This window comes from Balaenoptera ricei, chromosome 8 (assembly GCF_028023285.1).
Source record: "Balaenoptera ricei isolate mBalRic1 chromosome 8, mBalRic1.hap2, whole genome shotgun sequence".
Taxonomy (NCBI): Eukaryota; Metazoa; Chordata; class Mammalia; order Artiodactyla; family Balaenopteridae; genus Balaenoptera; species Balaenoptera ricei.
The window spans coordinates 90,983,773-90,996,011 of record NC_082646.1 but is presented as its reverse complement, the minus strand read 5'-3'; the positions used below and the strand labels follow the sequence as shown (position 1 = coordinate 90,996,011).

The 12,239-nt window shown below is 41.2% G+C and overlaps 2 protein-coding genes across 6 annotated transcripts in view; one reads left to right on the top strand and one right to left on the bottom strand.

Moving 5' to 3' along the window:
* Positions 1-12,239, bottom strand: part of RAG1 (recombination activating 1) — a 77,829-nt gene that overhangs the window by 28,957 nt on the left and 36,633 nt on the right. The window lies entirely within an intron of this gene.
* TRAF6 (TNF receptor associated factor 6) overlaps positions 3,162-12,239 on the top strand; it is a 28,385-nt gene continuing 19,307 nt past the window's right edge. Inside the window, exons 1-4 of one of the 5 annotated variants that reach the window (XM_059931397.1) lie at positions 3,280-3,362; positions 5,048-5,108; positions 7,269-7,475; positions 8,896-9,216. In XM_059931397.1, the coding sequence (XP_059787380.1) occupies positions 7,441-7,475; positions 8,896-9,216 (356 nt within the window). In that variant the 5' untranslated portion in view covers positions 3,280-3,362; positions 5,048-5,108; positions 7,269-7,440. Of the gene's footprint in view, positions 3,363-5,047; positions 5,109-7,268; positions 7,476-8,895; positions 9,217-12,239 lie in introns of all 5 variants that reach the window. The other 4 variants (XM_059931398.1, XM_059931401.1, XM_059931396.1 and 1 more) reach the window with 4 other exon arrangements.

Genomic DNA, 12,239 nt, shown 5'->3' with positions numbered 1-12,239 from the left:
ATGAATTTTAACTCTAAAATTGACATATCAGATATCCACATAGATGGGTGGATAGACAAATGGCTGGAAGGAAGGAAGGAAGGAAGGAAGGAAGGAAGGAAGGAAGGAAGGAAGGAAAGGAGAGAGAGAAATGATAGAGCACTGAGACTTGTTTTGAGTTTGTTACCTAAATAAAATAAGATGGAATCACTTAGAATATTTCTTACTGAATCTGTCCTTGTTCACAAAGAAATTCTCCCTTGCCAGCTATGAATTCTTTAATTGGATCCTTTGGAACGCTGGAGACAATCTAGCCTAGGAATTCACATTCTGTCATTTTCACAGCATCCTATTGGCTGTACCCTGTTCATTGTGCAAGGGGATCACATATGGGCATAAATAGCATCTTCAAGGCTGACTGCCACACACACATGATGGTTGTTCAATAAATATGGTTTGAACTAAAGAACTGTGTTCTACTTTTATCATTTAAAACTTAGAGAGCCGTCTTATTTCTAAATGGGGGACAATCTCTCACCCTCCCACCCCTACCTGGGACAGCCTACAAGGTGAATCTTATTTCAGTTTTCAAATAGAGTGTGAAAAACAGCAACCCAGAAATGATACTGTGATGATATTTTTGCCCACTTTGAATACTTATATAGGACACTGGAAAATATTTTAAATTAGTGACATTTCAGGAAACCTAGGTACTGTGGTTGCTGTACATATCAGATAACCCTTCTGATCAGAATATTCAGTTCCTTCCGCCTGTATAGAGCTTCCTAGTTTACAAAGAGTTTTCACATGTATGATCTCATTTGAACTAATAAAGTCTCTGAGAAGGAGACAGGATGGATTTTATTCCAACTTTACAGATGAGGATACTTGACCAGGTCCAGTTTTAATAAGAGGCAGAGCCAAGAGGAAAACTTTGTTTTCTGATTCCGAGTCCAGTAGGGGTGTGAACGATCAGAAGAGACTTTAAGGAGGAATTTGCATAGGATAGGCTGGGTTGTGTTGCAGAAAAGACAACCCTAACATCTCAATGGCTCGAAACAACAGAGATTTGTTTGCTGCTCATATAAGTCCAATGAAGGTGGATTGACTTTCCAAGGCAACTGCCCTCCATACAGCAATTTAGAGATCCAGCCTCTTACAGCTGCCCCACCCATGGTTGTCACGTGGGGAAGAGGGTCTTTCAATGAAAATCAAATGCTTTGGTCTTAAAATGACACACACCCCTTCCCCTGAACAGCCTGTGGGTCAGAACTAGTCATATGGCGCCGTCTGACTGCAAGGGGACAGGGTAGTGTAAATCTCCTGTGTGCCCAGGGCGTGGGTGAGCGCCAACACTCTCTACCAGTATAAACAGGGAAGAATAAATAGGATCTGTAGAAGTAGGAGGAAGTCCCTCAAGGACACGTGTGAAAATGGTGAAATACACACACAATATCTAATCTTTCTGAAAGCCCAGTGCTGGGTTCTCTCACGTACATTTTTATTAGTTGATGCTGACAACAGCCTGGAAGGTAAATATTATCCCCTAGTTTATGGTTTAGGAAACTGAAGTTCGTAGAAGTTACAAAACTTGCCCCAGAGCACATATTAATACGTGGAGGAAAGTCTACCTCCCTTGTTCTTCTTTTTCTCCATCTCTCAGTTTTATATAATGATCTCTTCACCATCACATAGGGAATTTATTTTTACAGGGCCCTGGGAATCAGTGGGGAGGGATGCACAAGAGCTGGCAATTCTACTGGCAATGTTTTATTTATTGAGCTGGGTGGTGAGCACACAGATGTGTGTATAATTCTTTTTATGTCTTAACTATTTCAAAACACTTTAAAAAAAGGGGGGGGCAGAGTGAGTTTGAAAACTTGTGACAGTTTCTTATCTTAAAAACATAAGTATTTTTTATGAATATCAGCAGCCAGAAAGCAGGAAATACAGTATTGTTAACATTTATTGAGCACATACTATGTCCTAGTTTTAAATAATTTATTAACATGTACTAACTTATGTTACCCTCCCAACAATGCTACCAATGAGGTAGGTACTGTCATTATCCTTATTTTAATGAGATGAAAAAATTGAAGTCAGATTAAGTAAATTATTTAAAGTCAAATAATTTATAAAGGGGAAAAACTAGATTGGAACGAAGCACTCTGGTTTCAGGACATGTACATATGAAACCCAACACCCTGTAATACCTCCCCCAAGAGGTGAAGGATGAGTCAGATTTGCAGAGCTGGGCCAAAATCTTTCACGCATCTTCATGTTACATTCCTTAGAGGTTTGCATGCAGTTAAACAAGGAATTAAAAATAGCTTTCTTGGGATTCCCTGGTGGCGCAGTGGTTGAGAATCTGCCTGCCAATGCAGGGGACACGGGTTTGAGCCCTGGTCTGGGAAGATCCCACATGCCACGGAGCAACTGGTCCCGTGAGCCACAATTACTGAGCCTGCGCGTCTGGAGCCTGTGCTCCACAACAAGAGAGGCCGCGATGGTGAGAGGCCCGCGCACCGCGATGAAGAGTGGTCCCCACTTGCCGCAACTAGAGAAAGCCCTCGCACAGAAACGAAGACTCAACACAGTCATAAATAAATAAATAAATAAATAAAAGAACGTGAATTTCTAAAAAAAAAAAAAAAAATAGCTTTCTTGTGACGTTGACAGAAAAAGAGATGATGTGTTTGGCAGCAGTTTCAAAGAAATATTTAAATATATGGGTTTGACTCCCTTGGACTGGTTGAAGGGGAAGGACCAGGTGATAACAGAGGGCTCTACGTATCACGTAAACTTCCTTGGCAAGGAGGATGGAGTTAGGGAAGGAGTGAAGACTTTCCGAAGGTCAAGTAATCTCGCCGAGTTGGGGTTTTTCTCCTGCTTGGATTGGGAAACTATAAACACACAGTTTGGGATTACTGCTGTTGCTGCTGCTCACTAGATCACAGTTACTCCGCGACAGATCTCAGTTCAGGATTGCTGGGTAAGGAATTCCCAGGTGGGATTCGCACCCAAGCGAGGCGGAAGCGCAGCGGGAGAGCTCTAGATTGACAGCTGGACCTACCCACGCCTGCGCCGCAGCGCACGCCCGTGGAGGACCGCCGCCAGGGGGCGCCAACGCCCGGATGGGCCGCTCTGTCTCCTCCCCTGCCTGCTCCCCGCCCCTCGCTCCCCCGGGCGAGCAGAGAAGGCGGAAGTAGGGGCGTCCGCGGTTGGGGCTCGGGCTCCCGGGGGACGCAGTAACGGCGGCCTTCAGGTCAAGGGACTGGCGTCCTGGCCCACTCGGCTTGGAATGCGGTGCCTTTCTCTCCTGGCACCTTGGCTGAGTGGAGTTCTGCGGCCGGGCGTAGTCGGCGGCCCAGCGGACCGGAGCGGTGAGTCTCCTTCTGACGGCTCCCGGCGGTGGGGGCCTCTCTCCCCACGGGCTGGGATGCCTCCTCCTCTTCTGTTTCTCACTTGGGGACGCCGCCCCTGGCTTCCCACGGGTTGGGGACGCCGCCTCCTCTCCCCTGGGTTCCCACAGGTTGGGGACGCCGCCCCCTGTCTCCTCACCTCTGCTCCGCCGGCCGGTGGGGACCACCTCACCGGCTCACTCCATCCCCCAGCTGGAATCTCGCGCCAACTTTCTCGGCCCGACTTCCTCCACCCCGCGCATTCCCCTTCCCAGAAAAGGAAATCGCCTCCTGTATTTTCCCGTCGCTCGGATGTTACCGGCTTAAAAAAAAAAAATTCCCTTTAGATTCTTAGCGACTCCCTCTGTCACTGTCATGGGAGAGCTATTTTTGGGTTCTTTGTTGAACTCGGTAAACGTCCCAGGCAGCAAGTTTTTTTTTTTTTAAAGAAAAGGTTCAGCTGACACGAATGTTTCCTCCCCCGCCCCTGCACGCGGGAGTTCTAGCGATTGTTCCAGACGCTGGGTTGATAAAGCTGTTCCTAGTATTTGGCTTCAGGGGAACTCCAGCTGAGTTACGACTGTCTTGAATGTGAACAGAAAGCACCTACAAATTTTAGGAGCTTCATTCAACGTATAGTATTTGCGTGTTTTCTCTGGTTTCTCGGGAGTGTAAATCACTAAGTGTCTTGCTACACAGGCATAGAAACAAGAAAAACTTGAAATTCTGAGTGTTGGCCTTGTGAACCTGGCCACTGGTATTTTATCCACTCCCCTGTGATTACTCGGGAAGGGAGAAGGGGCTTTTCTGATGTTGATGTGGGAGTGGGGTGAGGACGCTGTGGCTTCTTTTGTGAGTCAAGGAAGGAATGTGTCTCAGGCCTTTGTTGCCCATGTGATGATCAGAGTTTCAACCTGCACGCACTATATACCTCACAGTATTTAAGAATTGTAACTTGAAGTCTTTTCTGTGACAAATTTGGATACGTGATGCTGATAAATTTTTGGCCACTTAGATTTTGAAAGAAGTTCAAATCTTTGCCTCCTGGAGGAGAACAAATCATGCCTAGGAAGAGGAATGTCCCCTCAAATTTGTGATCAAAAATCAGGCATAGCAGTTGACTCTTTTGCAGCACCTTGGCCATTGCAGCCCTTTTGCAGGTCTTTGCAACTTTAAGAATAGATCTTAAGGATTTGGTAAATAGTTCTTGTTTCTAAAGCTAGTAGCAAATTAAAGGTAATTTCTCAGTGTTTTGTATTATGTGGTTTTACTTAAAAACTTAAAATTGACCAGTTGAAGACATAACTTACTGATTTGTTAGCTTGGTACGTTTCTCTCATTAGCATCTGTTGATCTTAAAGGAACAAAGTTTTGTGTATCGCCCTACTCCCCCTCCCACAAGATATTTAACAGTATATTCTTTGGAGCATAATATATAACCGCATACTAATAGGTGAATTTAAGCCATGTATTTCTTATAAGGTTATTTTTGATATTCATTTTGCAGTCAAAATAAGTTGGCAGTGGTTACATCCCACAATATTTAATTAAGGCAGTGCTTACTGTACTAGACTCACAATTACAAAGAGGGAATTACAGTCATGAAGCTCTTAACGTACTCAAGAACCATTTAACCTTTGTGCTGTCTCTTCTATTAATTCATATAGAAAGCCACATGAATTCTGAATGTTAGAATAGAAAAGAGGCCAAAGAAATCTTTATTTGAAGGTAAGAATATCTGTTCACTCTTATTTATTTTAGCTTATGTAAAGCCAAGCGTACCTCTGTAGCATCTCATGAAGTGGATACCTAAGGCACCATATGAGGTTTAAAAAAAGAAATACTAATAGAGCATAGTATTTTCTACACGGTTGCCAGATCATCGTCTTCTTTTTTTTTTAATAAATTTATTTATTTATTTATTTATTTATTTTTGGCTGCGTTGGGTCTTTGTTGCTGCACGCGGGCTTTCTCTAGTTGCAGCGAGCGGGGGCTATTCTTCCTTGCAGTGGCTTCTCTTATTGCCTAGCATGGGCTCTAGGTGCGCAGGCTTCAGTAGTTGTGGCTCGTGGGCTAAATAGTTGTAGCTTGCGGGCTCTAGAGCGCAGGCTCAGTAGTTGTGGCCCATGGGCTTAGTTGCTCTGCAGCATTTCGGATCTTCCCCGACCAGGGCTCGAACCTGTGTCCCCTGCATTGGCAGGTGGAGTCTCAACCACTGCACCACCAGGGAATCCCCCAGATCATCTTCTATAGCTGACTCTAAGCACTTTTTGGGTTTTTTTCTTGGTGTTAATTAAAATAGTTACTCACTGTAGTTAAGAAAGTGATTTTCAATTAAGTCATCACAGTCCCTAAAAGTAAAGGGAAAAAATGTTTTAACTTGCCAAAAAGAAAGAGTAAACCTAAAAATACTGAATGGCATTCAGAATACTGCTTTAGCTTAATTTTCCCTTTGCAGTATAGTTACATGGGACTACATACTGTAGACAGAGTGACTATCTAAAGAAGTTTATTTGAAAGATGTAAAGCTTCTGTATTACTTCTTAAAGCATGAAAAATAATGGCATCTATATTTTTAAGAGTGCTCACTTTCATGTCTTGACACTGCATTCCTGCAGTGGAATTCCTTTTAAGGAATTGTGACTGATTGGACAGATTTTCTTAGTAACACATTCGCTATAAAAGGTCTCTAAATCTAAAGACCTTCAAGTCTTTTGGACTGGATAGCAGGAGGGCAGTGTATCGACTATGCAATAAACTGAATTTTAACTGGACATTTGGGCAGAAAAGGTAGACTTAGCTCAGGGACTTTTGCTTTTGTCTCCTGGCTAGCATTTTGATATATGCTGTACAACCAAACAAATATTAATTTCTCAAAAGTGATTTTACTTTAAAAAAATAAAATGGTTAAAGTTTCAAAAGGTAACTATACCTGGAATTATCAAAGGTATATAAAATGTGTTCTCTCATACTTACTCTGCTTTTGGGAGTGGGAATTATAAAGCCTTTGATATTGGATATCAAAACATATCATATTGGATAACCAGCATCTATCAGAAACTATAAAAAATTATATACTTTTTGACCTAATAATTCTACTTCTAAGAAATTTAACTAAGGTAGTAATTGAACACAAAAATGTATATGGGAAGAAAAGTAACAAAGGATATAAACACTAGTATAGCATTACAGTGTTATCTATCAACAGATTTGGAGGATATAACAGGGGCCTTATACCCCATCCTGGAGCACAGGCGTAATAACTAGTTCTGCTGTTTGCCAGTATCTTGCCATCCCTTCCTTTTTATCAACTTGTACTGAGTCTTCCACGGGATTCTGCATTAGTTATAACAAGGCTTTGCAAACTGTTTTTAACTTTTCAAAAATACTATATCGAAACTAAAAAGGTAAAACAAAATGCCAGTTTTTCTTTACTGATTTTTTGGAATTCTGTCAACCCAACCTGATAACACTGGACAGCTCATGTTTAACAGAAGCTGTGGTCAGCATCTTAGTCTAGTATAATAAAAATAAATGGAAAGAAATTTTAAATTCAGCTTTATAGACAGAGTTGTCAAAACATAGACAAACATAGGATAGTACAAATTGCACAGGCTCTTGGGGGAGGTAGTCTTGGGTTCTGATTCTAACTCTGTTTCTTATTAGTTGGGTAATCCTTGGCAAGTTACTGAGCCTTTTAAAGCTTCAGCGTTTCCACTTTGATAACGGGGTGGGAGGGCAATAAAATGGTTAAATAACTCTATAGAGCTACACATAATAACAACTCATTTTTACTTCCAGGCACAGTTCTAAGTGCTTTGCACATATTAACACATTTAATCCTCTCGGTAATTCTGAGGTGGATTCTTTTGTTACCCCCATTTACAGATGAGGAAACTGAAGCACAGAAAGGTTATATAGTTTGCCCAGGTCATACACCAAATGATGGAGACAAGAGTTAAACCCAGATCATCCGATTCCAGCATCTAAGCTCTTCACCACTTCATGATATTGCCTCTCCAGCCAGAACAGTGCCTCATCCTTTGTAGGTGGCCATCAAATGCTACTCAAAATCTTTTTGAGAAGAAGAAAAAGGTATCTATAGTGGTAAAAAATAGAAGATTACTGTCTTAACCCACTATTTGACATGGTGGCAGCCAGGATTTTTATATAAAAATGAGAGAGGCGGGGGATACATTGTCTACCATATTGGCTGGAGGCTTACATTCTGTTTTCTAGAACTCTGGTTGACGCTTGAACAACATAGGTTTGAACTGCATGAGTCCACTTATAAGTGGACTTTTTCCAATAAATACTACAGCACTACATTATCAGAGGTTGGTTGAATCAGTGGATATAGAACCACAGACACAGAGGGCAAATTGTAACGTTATTTGTGGATTTTTGAGTGCTTCGGTGTCGGCACCCCTAACCCCTGTGTTCAGGGGTCAACTGTATATCTGGCACATAGTGGGAATTTTCCTTACGTGTAATTACCTACAAGAGAGACCTGGTTAATTAGGCTGTGAATTGCTTTTAGACCTTAGCTTCTCACTTGTAAATTCTGGTAATGGTTTAGAATTTGAAAGCATCCCACCTACCGTGAAAGCAATAGTTTTCCATAGGCAAACAAAACCTCACTTGTTTTTCCAGTCATTAGTAATGAAACATAGTCACTTGACACGACTGAAGGCACGAGGACATACAGATATACTTTTTCAATTCCGTTCTTTCTGCGTAATAGAAATTGCCACACTGAACATTTGGAGGTACAGTTGACCCCTTGAACAACACAGGTTTGAACTACACAGGTCCACTTAAACGCAGATTTTTTTCAGTAAAGGATCTGTGGTTATTGCCTCTGAGGATGTGGAACTTTGGGAACAGAGGGCCAACTCGGGTTTTCTATTGCGTGGGGGTCGGCATCCCTAACACCTGCCTTGTTCAGGGCTCAACTGTAGTCAATAGAGTTTTAGATCTAGAAGAAGAAACTGAGATCCCAATGGTTATTAGTTGCCCAAAATCACACATCTAATAGTTTCTCAGGATCATCTGATCCCTTGTGCATTGCTCGTCCTCGCACTGCCTGCTGGCCGTGCTGTTCTCTTCAGCTCTGGATACTTGAAGGAAGTTCAGCAGCATAATTAAGTTCTTCAGCAGCTGCCTAATGAACACCTGTTAGGCGAAAGAGCTCGTGCTGAGTACTGAGGAAATGAAAATTCTTGAAACTCCAGTCATAGAAAACAGACATTTAAACAGATAATTATGCTAATTATTACAGTTGAGGTATTTTTCTTCTTTTAACCTTGTATTCCATCCTTCTACTAGATCATGAACTCCTTAACTTGTAAAATAGTAGTCATGAAGCAAAGCTGAAAAAACTTTGAAAGTTTTCTGTAAATAATATTAACAGAGCTAATGTTTATCAACTGGAAGGTGGCTTGCATAGATAGCTATGATATATGTGTGTGTGTGTGTATATGTGAAGGCACTTTTTGTCTTGCTATTTCTTCAGAGCAGCCGATAATCACGTTACTATGAGTCTGCTACACTGTGAAAACAGCTGTGGATCCAGCCAGTCTGAGAGCGACTGCTGTGCTGCCATGGCCGCCAGCTCCTGTGGTGCTGCAGCAAAAGATGACAGTGTGAGTGGAACGGCCAGCACAGGGAATCTTTCCAGCTCTTTTATGGAAGAGATCCAGGGGTATGACGTGGAATTTGACCCACCCCTGGAAAGCAAGTATGAATGCCCCATCTGCTTGATGGCATTACGGGAAGCAGTGCAAACACCATGCGGCCACAGGTTCTGCAAAGCCTGCATCATCAAATCAATAAGGTACGTGAGCATAAGAATGAACCTGTAACAACCAAATAGAACATTATTAAATAGAACACAGGGCATCCCAAGAATAGTCTTATACATAAAAAGCTACTTCAGGAAAAAGAACACTGGACAGAAAACTGAGAAATTTACATTCTTACTCCAGTTCCTGCTGTAGTATGAAAGGTAATTACTATGTCCTCTCCTCCTTTGACCCTCAGATAAATAAACAATAAGTAGCTACTTCTACTTAATACAACTGCTAGCAGTTGTATTGTAGACTAGAGTGTGTCTCTAAGCTTTAAGAAAATAATTTAAAATAATGTACCTTAAATGATGATCCTACTAGAATACGATAATCTCAACCATACAAATAATGCCGACTTTATGAGTAATCATTATTCTCATTTTAGCCACATTAAATTCTGTCTGCTACCTGCTGCCTATGGACAACTGTAAAATAACCAGTATTTTTAAGGAAAGTATTGATTGATGGCTCTGCCTTCATAATGTATCCAAAATTCAATCCCTGCCTCACCCTGTTCTGAATCACCATCAGCTCTCTCACAGGCCTCCCTACTTCCACCCTTGCCTTCTTCCAGGCTGTTCTCAATATAGCAGCCAGAATGAATCTGGTAAAATAAGTAAGATGATGTCATCTCTGCTCAGAGCATTGCAGCAGGTCATCTGGGAGTAAAAGCCAAAGCCCTTGTAAGGCCTTATATGATAGGTCCATAAATTTTCTGATCATTTCTCTATTAGGCTCCCCTCCCCTCTACCAATTCACTCTTTGCTGTTCCTTGAACTTGTCAAGCATGCTCTTGGGGAGTTGGCTTCAGCTGCTCTCTCTGCATCTTACTTCAGCTAACTGCTTAGTCAGTGCCCTTTACTCCCTCCAGTGTGGCTCAGATCTCACCTTCTCGTAGGTACCTTGGCTACCCTGTTTATACCGCAGCGTGCCTTCCCCCACCTCTCCCCACACTCTCTATCTCCCTTACCTACCTTTTTTTCTTTAACACTTTTCATATTTAAAAATACAGATAATTTGTGTGTTTATCGTCTGCTTGCTCACCTGGAGTATAAGCTCCTTGAGAGCAGGGGTTGAGATCTATTTTAGTTCTTGAAATTTCCTGAGTGCTGGGAATAGCACCTGATACCTAGTAGGTGTTCAGTAAATCACGATTGCATCAACTGAATGAAAGTATATGGGGTTTCCACAAATGATTAAAATTCATCTCCTAAGAAATAGATACATTTTACTATAATTCAAAAGTTAGATGGGAATATTTTTAGGTGACTGAGGAATTCTATACAGGACAAAAAAATGGAACAAGTGGGGGAATTTTAGGTTCTTCAACTAATAAGCATCTAGTCATATTGGTGAAATCATTTTTAAGTAGGTTAGCTGGCTATTCACTCATCTTGTAAGTTTTTTTCTTTCGACTTTTAAATTAACTTTTTTTTTTTTTTCTTGTGGCATCTTTGTGTGGTTTGGTATCAGGGTAATGCTGGCCTCATAAAATGAGTTTGGAAGTGTTCCTTCCTCTTCTGTTTTTTAGAAGAGTTTGAGAAGGATTGGTATTAATTCTTCTTTAAATGTTTGATAGAATTCACCAGTGAAGCCATCTGGTTCTGGACTTTTGTTTGTTGGGAGGTTTTTGATTACTGATTCACTCTCCTTGCTAGTAATGTAGTCTGTTCAGATTTTCTGTTTCTTTATGGTTCAGTCTTGGTAGGTTGTATGTTTCTGGGAATTTATCCATTTCTTTTAGGTTGTCAAATCTGTTGCCATATAATTGTTCATAGTAGTCTCTTTTGATCCTTTGTATCTGTGGTATCAGTTGTGATGTCTCCTCTTTCATTTCTGATTTTATTTGAGTCCTCTCTTTTTTTTTTCTTGTTAGTCGAGCTAAACTTTTCTATAAAATTTGAATTTGTGGTAACTACATCCATACTTGGGAATTGGCTTAATTTAAGTTACAAGGGAGCATGTGTCTTGTTTCAGTTTGGGGGAAAGATATGTTACCCAGTGGTGAATTGGCAATATCTCTTTAGGGTTGGTTTTCTCATTCTCCACACTATTGGCATTTTGAGCCAGATACTTCTTTGTTGTGGAAGAATGTCCTGGTGTTGTAGGATGCTTAACAGCATTCCTGGCCTCTGCTCACTGGATGGTGAAATAGCCCCACTTCCCCATTTGTGAGACCCAGAGTGTCTCCAGACGTTGCCAGATGTCCCCTGGAGTCAAAATTGCCCTAGTTGAGACCACTGGTTTAGGGTATACATGAGAGCAGTGTTAAAGGCTCACCTTTTTTTTCTGTTTATAATGATTTTCAGTTTATATTGTATTTAGGTAGAAATAGGACCATATTATGGATCATTGATTTTCCTGTAGATGGAGGTGTACAGAAAAACCCAAGTGTCACCCATGCCCAGGAAGGTAGCGAATCTTTAGCAGTTTTTTAATAGCAAGATATTCATGAAAGTAGTGGAACAGTGGTCTGAAAAGGAAGTAAAACCTACAAAAGGAAGTGTGAGGCTTTTTTTTTTTCTATCTCCCTCTAAGCTAGAAATGACCACTTACTTCAACTTTAATGTTCTTAAAGGAATGGCTCGGAAATTTCTCATCAGTTATAGTCATTCAGAGAATCAAAAGGCAGCATCTCAATCCAATTCCATTTTCCTTTGGAGTGATTGCTAATGCGGTGGATAATGGTTTCCAGTTTACTTTGAAAGGTTCTTATTTTCTCTTAGATATCCATCACTTATGTTTGGGGAATATATTTCAATAAACTTGTTTACGTCCCTGGTTCTCAAAAAATATTCGACAGTAGAATAATAACATCATGCAGTGTGAGAGAGGCCCTATAAAGATTGACTGTGTCGGTCACCTTTTGTAGTTCTAAGGCATTTGACAGCAGACTCCCATTTTCAGCACCTTTACGTGCACAAGAACCACCACTGTTGCTTAACACGTAGGAGGTGTGCAACAAATGTTTGAGTGATTGACGCTCTGTAGCCTATCTGACCTGCCACAT